The sequence below is a fragment of the Corylus avellana genome, chromosome ca1 (genome assembly GCF_901000735.1).
Source record: "Corylus avellana chromosome ca1, CavTom2PMs-1.0".
NCBI classification, from domain to species: Eukaryota; Viridiplantae; Streptophyta; class Magnoliopsida; order Fagales; family Betulaceae; genus Corylus; species Corylus avellana.
The window spans coordinates 42,429,169-42,446,833 of NC_081541.1; the positions used below are offsets into that span (position 1 = coordinate 42,429,169).

Genomic DNA, 17,665 nt, shown 5'->3' on the forward strand with positions numbered 1-17,665 from the left:
AAATAATCAATTATTTTTTAAATAAAATTAAAAAAACCATGGGCGGCCACCCCACCACCTCCCTTGCGGTGGTTTTTCCACCAAAATTGATTTTTTATTTTATTTTAAAATAATTTTTTAATTCATATTTGATATAATTAAGTCTATCTATGTTTAGTTTTTAGTTTTTAATTTTGATACAAGTGAATACGTGGCATAGCGTAAACCCTTAAATGTGACCGCCAATATATGAGAAACTCATATATTGGAGTTGGTTAAACCCAACTAACACCAAATTTACTGGCTTCCACGGTTGACGGTTGCAGTAGATAGGCAAGGGAAGGCTAGAGCCTAGAGCTAGCAGCCTAGCACAACCCCATGAGCCATGTGATTTTGGCTCTTGGAAGTTGGAACACGCAAAATCTCAAAGTTGCTTTCACTATCTCTCTCTCTTTCTCTCTCTCTCCAACCCCACAAATAGAAATGAGAGAAATAGTAGCAAAGCAGCACAGGCTGTCTCCTCCCACCCCGGTCAAACCAAACCAAACCAAGAGCACCAGTCACCACTACTCTACTACCACCACCAAAAGCCCACAATTTCAAAAATGACAACCCCATCTCACAGCCGACCCACCCGGGCGGTGGGTTCTATCATTTCACTATTCACCCTTCACATCTTTTGTGATGATGATGATTTGATGAGCGTGGCCCAAGTCAGAGGGTGGACCTATTGCTGTGGTGCGGAGGGCGGGGAGGTTATCACACCCCACCCCTCCACCTAAGCGGCTCATCCACCTAGATCTCAAAATCAGCCGCACACACCTCCCCTCCCCACCCACCCACCCCATTATGTCACCCACCACCACTCATCTTCCTGCGCCGCCCCCCTCCTTATTCTTCACCCTACCTCCCTAATTTTTCCTTTCCCCCTTTCTCTCTTTTCCTTCGCCTTAAGCCTATGGCTTCCTCGTCCTCGCCGCCGCCGACGGACGCTATCTCCGCCATCGACACACCTGCTAGCCCCATCACCTCCACGGCGGGCCCACCCACGGCGGTCCCACTGCCCCTCTCTCTCCCGGCCCCACCTGAACCTGAAACCGAGACCCAACCAACACCCACCACCACCACCACCACCGCCACCGCCACTGGTACCGTGTCGAGGCGCTTGCCGCCGCCATGCTGGTCGCACGACGAGACCGTGGCCTTGATCGACTCGTACCGCGAGAAGTGGTACTCGCTCAGGAGGGGGAATCTGAAGGCGACCCACTGGCAAGAGGTTGCGGACTCGGTGGCTCGGCGATGCTCGGCATCTGCGCCGGCCAAGACAGCTGTGCAGTGCCGGCACAAGATGGAGAAGCTCCGCAAGCGGTACCGCACGGAGCTCCAGCGCGCGCGATCCATGCCCGTTTCCCGCTTCGCCTCGTCCTGGGTCCACTTCAAGCGCATGGACGCCATGGAAAAAGGCCCCACCTCCACCCCATCCTCCGCGTCCGCCTCCAAGCGCCGCGAGAACACTATCGAAAACGCCTCCGATAGCGATTACGGGAACGAAGTCGACCTCGACGACGAGGAGAACGAGGAGGACCAGGACCTGTACGAAGAGTTCAAAAATGGAGGGTCCAATATGAGGCACATGAGCAAATTGTATAGGAACAATGGGATTGGTGGTGGTGGCGGTGGCGGTGGTAGTGGTGGGTTTCGGATTAGAATTCCCACTGGAGTGAGTATAGCGCAGCCGGGGTCGAAATTTTACGGAAGCAAGTACAATTCGAATTCGAGCCCTAACCCCAACCCTAACCCTAGTTCGAGCTCTGGTGGGAATTTTGGGGCTCGGGTTTTGAGGGACTGCAATTCGGCGAGGCAGGGTTCGGGGAAGAGGGAGAGGGACCCAGTGACAGAGATGGTGTCTGCGATCAAGGTTTTGGGAGATGGGTTTGTGAGGATGGAGCAGATGAAGATGGAGATGGCGAGGGAGATCGAGGCGATGCGGATGGAAATGGAGATGAAGCGCACCGAGATGATCCTGGAGTCGCAGCAGCGGATCGTGGAAGCATTTGCGAAGGCATTCTCTGAGAAGAGCAAGAAGAAGAAGGCAAAGCGAATGCCCTCGCCCCCGGAGGCTTAGAAGAACGCTTTATCGGCGGTTGGATTTTGCGGGTTTCTTGGCCTTGTTGGTGCCACCCAACTGGTGTTTTGTTTTGTTTTGTGTAGTTTTGCTGCAGTTGATAGTTGGGGGATGGAATGAGTGGTTTGGCATTGGAGACTCAATGGAGCTTTTTAGCTCAAAGAGGCCAAAGAGACTGAGATAATGTGAGTTGTGTAGCTTAGTTGTTGGTGTTCAATTTGGGAATTCACTAGTTGTAGCTTGATTTTCAGTGAAAATGTAGTCTTGTTTTCCTTATATGTGGGGGAGTAGATGCATCATCAACCATCATATATTGTTGGCTTTGTGTTCTAATTAATGCATAAAATGCTGCTGGAAAAGAGTTAATTCTCTTGGCTCTTGATTACTTGTGGTTGCTAAATATGTTGTGCTTCAATGCATAATGTGACGTACTGAAAAGAGTTGGACAATGTAATCTGTCTTAATTCTGCTTGAAGATTCCTGCATATCTAGTGTTATGTTTTAGATGTTTCATTTATATGATTGATTCCAGAATCTTTTTCAGAGTACTTTTTCAGGTTCTCTTTCATAGTTAGGATTTAAAGTTTGCGCATCAAACGGTGATGCACCAACTTTTCTCCTCATCCGGAGTTCAGGCTGCAGCTGCTTTCTGCATCAGATGGTAGTATTGGGTAAATGTGAGGAGGCCATTTATTCATAAACCCAAATTTGTTTTGGTTTTTGTTGTTTCAAGTGTTATTTGATCAAACTGCATTCACTGATGAATGCTTGGAGAAGGAAGAAAATGGTGTCTCAGACAGCCCATCTTTAGGTTGAATGCTTTCCTCAGCATGTGCTTAGACTATTTGCAAGTTCAGTTCTATCTGTTGATTTCAGTGCATCAGGATTGTCATATATGAATGAATCATTGAAAGAATTTTGGACTCTTTTGTGATTGATCTTTATAGGGGAAAGTTAGTTGTGTGAATTTAGTTTATACTCGATTGGGACCAGAGACTTGTCTGCCAACTGTAAATGCCATAAATTGTTCCTAATTGAGAGAGCACTGTTGATGCATGAGAAGGGCCGAAGGGGCATATGTTATTAAAGCTTTGCCTTCAATGACCAAAATGAAACGTGTATTTTCTCTTTCATGAATGGTAGATGCCTAGATGGCTTTTGGTCCTAATCTCTGTTTGGTTGTCTTTTGTTTTCAGTTTTTAAACCATAAACAGTTTTGACCTTTATGTCATAATACATAAAACAAAAATACCCCTTAAAACACAAGAACAAAAAGTCTAATCCCCTCCCCTGTTTGCTCTGCACTCCCTCTAATCAAACCCACTCATTTAAAAAAAAAAAAAAAAAAAGTTGATGTCTATTATGTAGTAATAAGAGGTAAAATTAGACTCAAGCCATTAATTAAATAAATATGGTCTGAGGATGCAACCTGTCCTCAACCTGATTCCTAGAAAGCTTCTCTGATAGATGCTTTAAAAAAAAGGGTTACATTTTTTTTTTTTTTTTTTTGAATCTAGCAAAGTGAACTTTCATATTCAGTGAATAAAATATTGAGGGTAATGGTTTACTTTTAATTTTTTTTAATGGTTTCTCCCTTTACTACGTTGAAAATGATAATAAAATAATGTAAAGAGTGGAATAGATAATGTTAAAATTTATATTAAAAATGTAATAGTTAAAATATAAAAAATTGTGTTTTAGGTAGCTAAAACAGCTACTACCGGCTGCCGCATGAGATGCTCAAGGAAAAGATCGAATTCTTTTACCAGATAGCTAACCCATTATTCTTTAGAGATTAACTATATTTAGATGATGTGAATTTTTTTTAAAAAAAAATTATTTTTTGCCTCCTTTAAATATATTGGGCTTTTTCCTTTATCCTTGTACCATGATTTTAGTGCCCCTTACCACCTTATTGAATTGAAACATAGTCATAATATGAGATTGACAGGGTGTAGAACACTATGTCTATGCAAGCCTATCACCTAAAAGATCAGATAGGATCAGATAGGGAAAGTGCTCTTCATTGTCAAAAAAAAAAAAAAAAAAGTTTGGCTAATTACCAATGAGAAATGCTACATTAAGGATCTGTTTTAGATTATGTTTAATGGATCTAAAAATGCTTTTAACACTCAAAAAGTCTGTTTGAATAAAAAAATATTCGTTTGATAAAAAAAATTAAAAGCGTTTTTAAATGTCCAAAAAACATAAAAATGGTCAAAAAACACTTTTGACAAAAATTTAAAAATGAAGCTACACTAATTCCTTTTATGGAATTTTGGACATGAATTTTTTATAAATTTGGTTGCTGGAAAAAAATTTCAATCTCTAAAAGTGTCATTCATTTATTTTTACGTGCTTTTTTAATAGCATTTTTAACGTGCTTAAATGTCACACCACACTTTTAAATATTGAGCTGGAAACTCAAATCTATGGGAAATTTATATCCTTTTCCAAGCAACTTATCATGTATGTTAAAGACTTAAAACTTGGACTTGGTGGGTGATCTAATATTCAACAACCCCAGAAGATGGCCCATCTAATTCCAATGTACTCGAGTTCATCCTTGGTGGTTCATCTATTTCACCTGCCCCTCAGACTTCTTTCCATGAAAATTCATCAGAAGCTGAAGTTGTTTATGTGGAAATTGATCTAGAATATAGTATCCCCACTCACACAACACACTCTCTTTGATTCATTCCCTTGAATGATGATCAAGCCATCCTTTGCTCCCTTTGCAACTCAGCACCAGATCTTATGAACACCTTTTCCTCCTCTGCCACTTCTTTAGGGTTATCTAGAGACTTTTTCCTTTGAAGTTTGAGCGTCAATCTATAGCTGAAGGGATAACATATAGCATTCATTAGAAAAAAAAAAAAACATATAGCATTCAACCTTTGACTTCCCTTAAGATAGAGAGGGCCTCTCCCGCACTACTTTAAACTTTATGCCTTTAATGCCCCGACTTGATTCGGCGTTTAAGGATCAACATTGTTCATGATAAAATTTATGACACCCAGTCCCATAATGAGAAAATAAGAAGTAATTCACATATAGTGAATGTTTTATAAAGATAGTCATGGATGCTAAGTTTCACATTGCCTAATTATTAGGTGAAACTAAGCTTTATAATGTATTATATAGGAAAGCTCAAACTTGACCATGAGTCTGTTTCGGATTGCATTTGAGAAATAGAACTTTTAAGTCAAAAATAGCTTTTGGGCAAAAACTTCATTTTTAAGCTTTTGCTAAAAGTGTTTTTTAGCAATTTTTGAGCTTTTTTGACTCTTAAAAGCAGTTTTAATTTTTTTACCAAACAAATACTTTTTTCTTCAAACGGAATTTTTGAATGTTAAAAGCACTTTTAGACTCCTCAAACGCAATCTAAGTCATTTTTGGGTGATAGCGTAGATGTGGCTACTACATATCACTTCAATATGATTTTTTGTAGTTCCAAGTCATGACTAAATTTCCTGAAAGCAATACTAGAAGTCACTCTTGTATCACTCTAAAAATGATCTGACTAATAAAATCGTCATTGAACTAATGATCGATTATTATTGAATTTTGATCAAATAAAATACCTCTCCAAATCATCAAATTAATTTTTCTTCCGACAAGGACTCAAATGGTGATTGCAATGAGTAGTTGGAATTGACTTCTATTTCCAAATGCTATTCTCCATGACATCATCATGCAACCTTAATCTTGTGTTTAATACTAAGCTGTTTATTAATTATTATTATTTCAAAAAGTTGTCAAAATTTAGGCTAATGATGTCAGAATTCAATTAACAAAATTTTCATTTTAATATTTGTTTCCACGTGATATCTGACTTATAATTGAGGTTCAGCTTTTTTCTGAACTTATATAGCTGGCAAAAACGATAAAAAGGTTTGGGAAAATGAACCCGACGTGAATCGAACACGCAACCTTCTGATCTGGAGTCAGACGCGCTACCATTGCGCCACGGATCCACCTTGACTTACGTCCCTCTTATATAATTATCACTATGAGATTTGCTAGAAGCCAAAATCTTTATAATTGCTAACCTGTGTTTGAGGGGCGCTTTCTTCAAATAAATTAGTAAGACATAATGAAATTACCAAAGTTGTCGGACCAACCAGAAATACCCCCAAAGCCTTTTTCTTTCTTTATGGAAATATATTTTGCAAGTATCGTTGAATATTTGAGTGAAATTTGATAATGGGCTTGCCGCAGTCTCATATTATCCATTACAAAGAGTCTACACTTCTTTAATTATGTTAATGTGACAATCTCAACTGATTTTTGTTTTTTTTTTTTTTTTCTTTCTTCTTAAAAAGACTAATTAGATGATTGGAAGTTAATTTTTATTTTGTTTTGTTTTTGTTTTTTTCTTTTTAAAAAGACTAATTAGATGGGACTCATATATAGTATTGACGGATAATAATGCAGTTTCTAACATAACTCCCCACTACCCAAGCATTATATATAAAAGCAAAATGTCATATACCACATTTTTATCTCCACAATGTTGATAAAGCAGTCTTAACCACATTTTTATCTCCACAGTGTTGATATAACAGTCTTCTTAATCTTCGTTAAAACAAAAAAATAGTCGATAACTTGGACAATAGTTGTACAATAAAAATGTGATATGTCTATTAAAGGAGTCACATTTTACAAGTTACCAGCCATTCTTGTAGCAAGTATTGTATAGTAGATAATACATTTGTTTTGTTATTTTTTTTTTTCACATGATTTGCGTATAGAGAGCTGACTATCATAGCAAACACCAAACCATTCATTCCATCTTCTATGTTTTTGGCACATCTCAGTGTTCAACACAACCACCTTATATTTGTTAATTCAGAGGTGTCTCTACATACGTGTGCTTGTTTGAGAGAGAGAGAGAGAGAGAGAGAGAAAATTACAAGAATTATCACTTCATTTCACAGAAACTGTATATAAAGACACAAAACAGTGTCAAATTAAGTACAAGGTGATGTAGCACCTGAAAGGCTAAAAGAGTTTCAAGGCAGCCAAACAACAACTTGCGAGGAGCTACGCCCTGTGAGAGACTGGAATCCAATGGTAGCTCTATTTAAAAGCATACAAAAATGGTTAAAATTCACACTCAAAAACAAACATATTAATATTACTATCTAGTTCTCGTCTGACCCATAACCTAATGGAAGTTTTCTATACAAAACCCAATACTCATCACTTCAAACCAAGGGAAGAACATTTCCAACATACCACTGGATGAATCAATAATGCCTGATTTATCCAGAAACAGATGGACACACAGCCATATCCCAATAAACCCCGAGAAGAAGCCTAATAAGAAACAGCTTGCATAAGAACCATTCTCAACTCTCTCACAAAGTCAACAGCAGCCTTCCAATAATAAAAAAAATGAATAGCTAAAACTTGAGACTCACACTGCAAAAATTTATTAAGAAATCACTCGGTCCTATAGCCATTGAAAAGGTGTAAAACTCGATAATTTATTCATAGAAGAAAATCCTTGGTAGAACAAACCTCAGAGTGGGGGCAGTAACCAAATCCCCAAGTTTTTCTCAACCAATTTGAAAAGCAGCACCTGTTTATGATCCATACAAGAAGGCGCGGCCTCTGGATTGTTAAAATTCTGGAAAGATGGGGATTACAAATGCAGTTCTCCATCCTTAACTTCTCCATTAATTATACAAGCTCTGAGATTTTATATTACCAATAATTTAGTAGGGGACAAGTTCCAAATGAAGCTCTCACAGGGTTAAAAGACTAGTCCATTGTACAGGGGTTGGTCAGTTGATATTCCTCAAACAAAAATACATACAAACTATTAATTAGCATGCCATTAATCTTGTCTTCTACATTCCATCAGCTAGAGTGTTCTCAATGAGTTGGGAAGTAGCACTAGTTTTCCACAACCAATGACATACAATTCCCAATCTATATCAACCAAACGAAAACAAAATGACTAACATGTAGGCCAACAATCTATGACCTCATTTCTCATACTTCATAGCTGTTCCAAACAAGCTCAATATTTTCTACTACCTTCAGGAAGTAGCTTGTTTATTCACCTCCATATTCATAAAGGTTGTATTGCTGGAAAGAGCATGTGGTCCATGATAACCAAAATGTCTAGTAGAAGAAGCCAAGAAGATTTCCCGTGAAATAACCAGAACTTTTCCAACGAATTTAAGCACAAGAAGATTTCCAAAAATCCCTTAACCAATTACAGAAAAAAGCCTCAATCTCATCATGTTCTGTCCAGAAGAACAGATGATGCAGCACACCTCCACATTTGTCCATCAAGTGGAGTCTTATATAGAAAATAAAATATGTAATTCATACATAACCACATGCTAATCACTTCTTGAATTCATTTCTGAATAACTTTAGTTTTCCATACAGCATAAAATTCCGACTTAAAAACTAATCACATTTATAGATTTCTAAGATGGCTTCAACCAACACAGCCCCTTTCGGTAAAACACTCCCACAATTATGGGGGGCCTTTAAGCTTGGCAACACTCACTCCACCAGAGGCATCATAAAGCATAAGCTTGATTTAGTTCACATCCTACAGCAGCATCTTTGTCATGTCAGATCTGTTCCATAGACAAATTCATTTGTGACCATACTGCTCCCAAGTTTTACCAAGCACACCTCTTAGAAAATCAAAGAGATACCATGCGTCCAAGAAAATGTCGTTCTCCAATTAAAAGATACGTAGACACTTAAACTACCTAATTCCTATGCACTTTACCAAAGAACACAATAGCAGCATAAAAACATACCTCAATAATATGATCCAGAACCACCAGTTCCCATGTAACTGCTGCCACCCACACCACGACTAGAGTACATTGATGAGTAAGAGCTACCACCAACCTGTGACACATGCCAGAAATAGAATAACTATACTAAATAGCTAAAGACTTGATGATCAACACTATCATTCAAATGGAGAACGTTAGAAGCATACATCACTTCCACGGGACATATAATCACCACCATAGCTTGATGAGTACATTCCACCAACATCACTACTGCCGAAAGAACCTGAAAAAACAAGCAAAATCAAAGAACAAGATCACTTCAACAAATGCACTTAAGTGGTGAATGTCAAATCAGATTGCTATCAACTTAACACACCTCCTCCATAACTCATGCCCTGACGACTGCTATAGAGCCCATGTGAATCCTGACTTGAGACAGAACTTCTGCCTCCGCTATATCCTAGATTAGATCTCCCAAGTCTACCAGCCAAAAACACAGAAAAGTAAGTTACCACAGCTACACACAGGTAAGAAAAAGGAGACGGAGAGGTAAAACTGCTTTCAATTCAGAAAACAACAACACACCTATCACCATAAGCATCCCCATATTGAGAAGCACCACCACTGTACTCATAATCTAATCGAGCCCTAGATTGGCGGACACCCGAATCAGCATAACGTGGGGGTACATCATCCTGGAGCACATATCAGATGCACTTCAGAAATTACTCAAATATGAAAGTAGTGGGAAAACAGAATATGATATTAAAATGGCATATTGTAGCAAAGACCATATTGACAGTTTTTTTTTTTTTTTTTTTTAAATGAACAAGACCATATTGACAGTAACACTAACCAGAGCAGCATATGGTCGTTTTGACCCCGAAATGGTGTCATAATCACGAGCCCTTCCCTCACGGTAACTCGGAGGAGGAGGAGGAGGTCTTTCAAACCTTTGGCCATAGCCATCATCCACATAAGCTCTCCTTGCAGCTGGACGTGATGTAGTTCTAGGAATATCAGAGTAAGCAGGACCACGGGAGGAGTAGTCATCTCTATATGATGGGCGTCTTTCTGGAACAGCCCTAGGACCATAATCTGTGGCAGCTCTGCTCCTTGGAGGAGGAAGATCATCACGCCGACCATAATCTCTCTTCAAGCTACTCTTCGGGTATGAAGGAACTGTCAATAAATTGAAAAGTGAAATAATTATTCATAGGCAAAAATGCAGGCCTGCAGTCATTGAACACATGAAATTCAGCATACCAGGTGCTCTTCTGTCATATGACCTAGCTGGAGGAGCCAAGGGCCTGCCTCTTGTCGGCATGGACACAACAGGGCGTCTATCTCTCAAGCCGCCAGGTCTCTTCATACTGACTGGTGGGATGCGACTTCCAATTCCTCTTACTCCATGCATAGGGAGACTACGTGGTGCTGGACGACCCCATGAACTCCTGGCAACTCTCCCAACCCCACGCCCAGGTCGGTAATCTCCACGACTAACATGTTTTCCTTTACCTCTCTGAAGTGGTCTTGACAATCTGGCCCTAACTTTAGCCTGAAATAAGACCATAAACTGTTATACAAAGCCATGCACAAACGAGGCAAGTACAACATTGAGCAAAATCTGAAATATCATAAGCTCTTAAAAACCAAGACTAACCTTGCTATCTCCTTCACCCAACTCTGCATTGTTAATGCTTTTAGCACATGTCACTGCAGCATCATGAGTGTCAAATGTAACAAAACCAAAATCCCTTCTCTTTGCACTTGGCATATTCCGGGCAAGCTCAATCTTTTCAATCTCTCCATATTTCTTGAGAAGCTCTCGGACACGGTCCTCATCCCATGAAGCAGGAACACCATCCACAAATACAGTTTTAACCTGTAACTTAAAGTATGTGAGCAGCAATTCCAAAATACTTACTAAGCATGTTCAATTAAAGGGTATAGCAAGCCTATTCGACTGCTACACATAAACTAATATGAATGCTCAAAGATTCTCCTCACCAAAAGTAAAAGAGTAAACATTCAAGGGTAGATTCAACAAATACAAAAGCCAAAAAAAAAAAAAAAAAAAAGGCCCAGACACAGATTCTGAGAACTTCAATCTACTCTGTCAAAAAGATATCACTGTAACTCAACCACAAATCGGATTTAGTGATAAAAGAATATGTAGATGCACATATCCAAACTAAATTCTCCATAAGTAATAGTAAGTATACATTACTCAAGACAAGATCTTATTAGCATCCCTAGCTTGACATGGTACACCCATGATAAACAAAAAGGTCGGAATAGAGCCAAACCATGAGGAGTTGCAGTTTCCCTAATAGAAGGCAGAAAATTTAGACCCAAAAGATTACCTGTGCCATAATTTCGTCACCAGGGTCAATGAAAGAATCTGCAAAAGAAACCTTTGCAGGCCTATCAACTCCAAACACAATATCTCTCTTCTGAAGACGCTTAAAGGCATCCATGGCATCTGAACGAGACGAAAATTCCAAAAAAGCAAACCCCCGATTCATTCCCTCATTGTTACTATCTTCAACCAATGTCAAATCCTCAACATTATGGACTCCATAATGTTTCAACTTCTCTTTCAGCTGAAACCAAGATTGATAACACAATCAGGCATTTAGCAACTCCAGCTCATGACTAATAAAGTTGAAGGTGGCATTAAGTGAACCAATATACTTACGGCTTCTTTTGTCCATGTCTTGCATATGTTACCCAGAAAAAGGGTGTCGCTATCTTGACTTGGAGTAACACCACACTGTTTCCCATTGATCTGGATAGCAGTCATTAACATAAATATAATTTACAACGTGAAGAATAAAATTTCCTGTTCAAACTATGAGAAGATCAAAGATTACCACTGGGTGTTTCAGCTCTGTAACAGCCCGTTTTGCTTGCTCCACAGTTTTAAAACGCAAGAATGCAAAACCCTTGTTCTTCTTAGTCTGAGGATTCATCATCAGCCTGACTTCAGTAACCTCACCAACTTCACTGAAAACTTTCCTAAGATCATCTTCACTTGCATCCTTGTCCAAACCACCAACAAATACTTCAAACTCTTTACGTTTGCGCCTCTCTTTCACAACTTCATTGTGCTCCTCTTCCTCAGCATCAACCAGCTGTGCATGCTCCTGCTCCTCACCAGCATGCTGCTCATCATCCTCTTCGCCCTCAAGTTCTTCATGAACATCTTCCATGTCCTCCTCAACCATATCACCCTCTTCTTCTTCATCAACATTCTCCTCAAATTCTTCCTCTCCTTCATCCCCCACCTCCTGAACATCCTCTTGTTCTATTTCCTTCTCATCATAATCAACCCCACCATACTCCTCATGTTCATATTCAGGGTCATTATCCTCTAGTTCCAACCGTTCATCTTTTTCATATTCATCAACAGATTCCTTCACCTCTTCTTCTTCTGTCACAAAATAAGGGGGGATCCATCCAGCCCCGTCAAAATAGGCTCAAGTTCAATATTCTTAACGAAACTTATAATAAAAAATTAACAGAACCCACAAAAAGTCCTCATCCTTCTTGGTATTTATATGTTTCTCATAATTATCACAGAGATATCTTATCAATACATGACAAAGCGCTCACATGTGAGCTATAAACAATATAACCATCCACTTGTAACCCTAGGTTTCCAACAAAAATGGTGTTCTCATGTAAAGGAAAACAAAATGACATGCCCTCTTCATTGTAACTAATTTTGATCAAAATAACTACAAGTAAATGCACAACCAAAAGCAAAAGCCTCAGCCCCTGATCATGCAAATGTGGACTGAACACCACAAGTTCCAGCTGAACCATTCCCATTGAACGCCTTTCTACTCTATCATTCTCTCACTCATAAAAGTATTTCCCAACCCATCCATTAACACCGTCGATCTCAATCAAGTACAGGCCAACAAATAACACACAAAATCCACAAAGTAATACAAATTTGTTCTTTACCAAAAAAAAACCAAAGAGTTAAGAAAAAAAAAAAAGCATCTAAACGGAGCAATACAACATTGGATCTGAAGCAAAACAACCATCAAGCAATAAACAACAAAAGAAACGTTCCTTTTTTTTTCTTGCAATAATTCCATACAGAAAAACTTTGAACAATTCCAACAATTCAACCACACAATATCCACACACGCACACATGAAACAGATAATAATTATAATTTAAACTCAATTTTTTTCAATCCCATCAGGCCCAAATCAAATTCAATGATCCAAAACAAGAACTTACTTTTCTCCGAGCCCAACCCATACAAATTTGTTCTTTACCAAAAAACAAAAACTTCTAAGAAAAAAAAAAAAAAAAAGCAGCCCGCCTAACGGAGCAAAACAACATTGGATCTGAAGCAACATAACCATCAAGCAATAAACAACAAAAGAAAACGTAATAATAATTATAATTCAAACTCAATTTTCTCAAGCCCGTCAGACCCAAATCAAATTAGACGACTCAGAACAATCACAACTTACTTTTCTCCGGACCCGAAACGTTCACGTCTCGTTTCACCTCCGGTTCAAGATCGACCGGAACCGGCTTTTCCTCGACGACTGGCTTCTTCTCTACCTTGACTTCCTCCACAGCCTGAACGGGGACCTCCTCGACCTTCGCCACTTCTTCGGTGGCAGCCTCCGGCGGCTGACTCTGGGCCTTCTGGGCCCCTCTGGTGGCTCTCGCCGTTCTCCGCGGCCCCAACCCCCCACCTCTCTTCACCGTTCGTGGAGGCATTGTTTTCACAATTTCGTCGAACAAAGACTAAAACTTCTCAAAAATTGGGACTTAAAACCCCTAAATTTAAAGAATTGCGATAAGAAGATTCGCAACTGGAGGTCAATGAAACCCTAGCGGAGAGAATATCGAAACCCTAGAGAGAGAGAGAAAGAGACACAGCAATGCGGGAGTTGATTCGAAAAATAGGGGTTCCTTTTATATCCTAGTCCGCAGTGCGTGGGGTTTGTTGAGTGTTGTCCTCAAGGAGGAAAGATAAGCTGTGAGTGGCTTGGGGTACACTTGGCGTGAAACTATTGGTGATCATTTGTGAAGACCTTCTGGTGGGTCACAAAAATTGAGAAATTTGTGGTCCGTGATGCACTTGATCATCTCCCCTCTAGAGGATGATTCGTACGCTGGTGAGTCGGTGACGCTGTGCTTAAGATTACAATCTAATATAGGGGTAGGGTCTCCAGAAACAGACAGTGATACGGCAGTTTATGTTGCACCGAATCTCTATCCATGACAATGACAGAGGTTTTTTTTTTTTTTTTTTTTTTTTAACTATAAAAAAAAAATTATGGCTATAAATATACAAAAATAAAAAATTATCTATATATATATATATATATATATAGAAATAGATATTTAGGTTAGGTTAAAAGCCTATTTGAGATTGTATTAAAGAGCTTAAAAAATATTTTTATATATAATTAATACTTAAAAAGTTGTACCAAACAAAAAACTGATATGTTTGGTAAAAATTTTCAAAATCACTTCTTTGACATTTTCACTCTAAAAATGTTAAACCCACTTTTGGAAAATGACAGAAATTTCTTTCAAACTGGTTTGGAGAAAAAAATTTTCAACCTAATCTAATAAGTGTCAAATGTAATCTCTTACATGTTTTCTTTAACTTTTAACTGTCATTTATTGTCATTCTACTAATTTAGGAATCCAAACATTAATTTTTTAAAATCCAAAAATGTTGAATAAACCATGTCACTTATTAGAGTAGGTTCAAGGAAGTTTGGACGAAATTTGTGTCATTTGGAAAAAGCTTAAAAATGAATTTTGTTTTCTTCTAAAAGCTTTTTTTAAAAAAAAATTTAAAAGCTCTATTTTCCAATGTAATACAAACATGCTCAAAAACATTTTTTTAGAACTAAAAATAAAAGTAAACCCTAAAATATATTAATAAACATACTGTATATTTTTTTGTCACAACCATTAACAAATAACTTAAAGCACAAAACATTTTTAAAAAATGAGGAATGCTATATATTGGCTTCTTTTGATAATCAACTCTAATTTTTTTAAAAAAGTTAATTTCTTACTTTTATATAACATCAATCATTTTTTTTATTGTTATTCAAACAAAAAACTCATAATAAAACATAACTTTTTTATTTTTCTCTACAAAAAATTCAAAACTTTTCTTTACTCTATATCACATTTGAAACAAAAAATTCACTACATAATCTTTTACCAAGCAGAGCCATTATAATTCTATCCAACATTCATCCAAAAGCTAACGTGACATTTTCAACTAACTTTTTAAATTAATCATTGTTAAATAAAATAAGATCAAATGATTGATTTAGAATGTCACACTATCATTGTTAAACAGATTATAAGATTAAAACAAAAAAACAAAAAAAAAAAAACAATATTTAGCACTGCCTTTTAAAAGGTAAGACATTTGTCATCTCCAAATTAATTTCAAGTTCAGTTTGAAAATTCTTGGTGCCAAACTGGTTTGTTGTGTTAAATAACAAATTTTATTTTGACCTTCTTCCTTACATCAACTATTGGATTTACAAAATTGGTTTCTGATAAGATCCTTATAATTAGAGATATTATTGAGAGAATTGTAGAGATGATAGGAGTTATCAATAAGAGTTCTCTCTACATAAGAAGAGTAGTTGTATTTTATTAGGATATATAGGAGTTAAGTGATAATGTTTTATTTATGATCGATAGACATCTATCACCTTAGGACTATTTGTATTATTGAATGGCATTTGTTAATGAATGAAAGGAAGTTGAATATTGGTATTATAATACAATCTCTGTATTTTGAGAGTTCTCGACTCACTTGAAGTAACCATTGGAGATCATGTGTTTTGAAGTTCGCATCAGTTTCTTCTTCTATTGAGTGTAGCTATGAAACGACAGCAATGGGTGATCATTTTTGGAACGTTTTGGATTGAAGGTGTGAACTGTGAAGTGGTGTTGATGGCTTTTGCTGCAACAAATCAGGGCAATTTTTGAGGTTGGAGGGTTTTTGCCTTTTTGGGCTATGGGTGCCGTTTATGTTGGTGTATGTGGGACATCAATGGTGGATATATATATATATATAGGTTAGAGCACATTCTATCCGGATATAGTGTAATTAAAACTCTGGTATTTTTAATTCAAATCAATTTCATTCATTCTAACCCAACGCCCACCAACCTCTGAATCCTCCACCCATCTCCGAGCTCTCAACATTAAAATCTCCAAAACCAACGTAGTTTTATTGATTGATGTGTTGTAGATGAGATATTTTGTTAAGAAAAAGAAAATTAATTGGTGTGAAGAGATATATTATTTTTAGTGTTCTAAGTAGACCAAATTTACACAAAAACTTGATTGAAGTTATAACTCTATAAAGAAAGAGAAATTTTTCTCAAAACAAAAACTTTATCACAATGGAGGCTAAATAAAAAAAAAAAAACCACCACAAATTAATGAACTAATTTTTCACAAAGAGGAAATATTACAAATTTTAGTAATCCTGCCTATTAAACCCTAAACCCTATGGAACAGCTGCAGAGAAAAAGACACGGTACCTTACAGAACAAGAAAACACAAATTGCCCTAATTAATGAAGAATTAATCTAGTCTTCTTTGAAGACTAGAATTCATGGGCAGAAAATCCTTCAAAGAGACCCTCCTCCTCACCGTCTCTTCTACTCGATCAGCCACCTTTTTCATCAACTCTTCCATGAAATCTTTGCACTGCTCAAGTTCATGCAATTCCATGCCACAAATATGCTCATTCGACAAAAACCCGCCACCCTCGCTCCTTCCAGCAACAGTCGTTTCTTTTTCTTGTTTGGCTCTCACGAAATCTCCGATATCCCCGTGCATGATCTCGGAGTTCACCGAGGGATCAATATCTCCACCAATCCCATCCCCATGCAAGGGCTTTTCTTCTTCTCGTAGAAAGCGGTCCACGACGGAGTTCACCGACGGCTGCCCATAGGCATAGAGCTTGTCCTTTGGCGAGAACACGATAGCTGCGACATCAACACCGCATAAGGTGGAGAGTTTCTCCACCTTCCGAAAGAGGCCGTTGCGCCGCTTGGTGAAGGTGGAGTACATGGAGTCCTTGTTCTCTATTTTCTTGATCTCAATTTTGCTGCGACCCATGCCTCTTGGTCTCACCATGGATGATTATGGAATGAAAAGCTTTCCTCCTCTTCTGTTATTTACGTGAGGATTAGTTTGGGAGAAGAGGAAACCCTAATATTGAAAGCAAGGGTTTTTTTGTTGTGTACACACAACAAAGCTTCTAATTCCTTCTATATATATATATATATAAAGAAACTTTATCCAAAGAAATTTCCCCAACCATTTCAAAAAAGAAAAAGGAAAAAGATATTCCCTTTCCCAAACGTGAGGGTTGCACGTTTCCTTTTCATATTTGTATAGCAATTTTCATTCCCAGCAAATTAGAAAAAAAACAAAAATGGAAAAGTCCACATGCCCCACGAACTACAACCCAATTGACAATATTTTCTTCAAACTTTCAATTGTGACAATGTCTCTTTCAAACTACTAAAACATTGTCAATGTCTCCACAATGATGAAACTACCCTAGTAAAATAAAAAAATACTAAAACTTCGAAAAAAAAATTAAAACTAAAATAAATAAAAAATCAAGGGTCGGCCAAATTTAAAATTAAAAAAAAAAAATCATTTTTTATAAGAAAAAAATTTAAAAATTTCGATTTTTTTTTAAAAAATATATATAGAAAAATTCAAATAAAAATTTCCATTT

The 17,665-nt window shown here is 37.7% G+C and overlaps 3 protein-coding genes and 1 non-coding gene across 5 annotated transcripts; 1 reads left to right on the plus strand and 3 right to left on the minus strand.

Annotated features, from left to right (window-relative positions):
- Positions 1-384: 384 nt before the first annotated feature.
- Positions 385-2,474, plus strand: LOC132189553 (trihelix transcription factor ASIL2-like). The gene has a single exon (XM_059604298.1). It carries the CDS (start codon positions 938-940, stop codon positions 2,102-2,104), a length of 1,167 nt encoding a protein of 388 aa, XP_059460281.1. The 5' UTR covers positions 385-937; the 3' UTR covers positions 2,105-2,474.
- A 3,535-nt stretch (positions 2,475-6,009) lies between these two features.
- On the minus strand, positions 6,010-6,081 carry TRNAW-CCA (transfer RNA tryptophan (anticodon CCA)). The gene has a single exon. It is a non-coding gene; the product is annotated as a tRNA-Trp (tRNA).
- Positions 6,082-6,993: 912 nt separating this feature from the next.
- Positions 6,994-13,792, minus strand: LOC132189564 (uncharacterized). 2 transcript variants are annotated; one of them, XM_059604316.1, is made up of 12 exons: positions 13,380-13,792; positions 11,757-12,316; positions 11,582-11,671; positions 11,247-11,486; positions 10,544-10,765; positions 10,147-10,438; positions 9,737-10,062; positions 9,466-9,575; positions 9,257-9,360; positions 9,087-9,163; positions 8,899-8,992; positions 6,994-8,681 (listed from the first exon to the last, which is right to left on the minus strand). In XM_059604316.1, the coding sequence occupies exons 1-11, from the start codon at positions 13,633-13,635 to the stop codon at positions 8,900-8,902; spliced, it is 2,370 nt and encodes a 789-aa protein (XP_059460299.1). In that variant the 5' UTR covers positions 13,636-13,792; the 3' UTR covers positions 6,994-8,681; position 8,899. The 2 variants fall into 2 exon arrangements, with proteins under 2 accessions (XP_059460299.1, XP_059460292.1); XM_059604309.1 differs by having other exon boundaries at positions 6,994-8,709.
- Positions 13,793-16,494: 2,702 nt separating this feature from the next.
- Positions 16,495-17,052, minus strand: LOC132172677 (agamous-like MADS-box protein AGL29). Its single transcript, XM_059584222.1, has one exon. The coding sequence runs from the start codon at positions 17,050-17,052 to the stop codon at positions 16,495-16,497; it is 558 nt and encodes a 185-aa protein (XP_059440205.1).
- Between the last annotated feature and the right edge of the window lie 613 nt (positions 17,053-17,665).

Coding starts and splice junctions, on each gene's coding strand:
- LOC132189553 (XM_059604298.1), top strand. CDS start 938: ATGGCTTCCTCGTCCTCGCCGCCGCCGACGGACGCTATCTCCGCCATC.
- LOC132189564 (XM_059604316.1), bottom strand. CDS start 13,635: ATGCCTCCACGAACGGTGAAGAGAGGTGGGGGGTTGGGGCCGCGGAGA. Junction 10,439..10,543: donor TGGGTGAAGGAGATAGCAAG/GTTAGTCTTGGT, acceptor GTCTTATTTCAG/GCTAAAGTTAGGGCCAGATT. Junction 9,576..9,736: donor AACGACCATATGCTGCTCTG/GTTAGTGTTACT, acceptor TATGTGCTCCAG/GATGATGTACCCCCACGTTA.
- LOC132172677 (XM_059584222.1), bottom strand. CDS start 17,052: ATGGTGAGACCAAGAGGCATGGGTCGCAGCAAAATTGAGATCAAGAAA.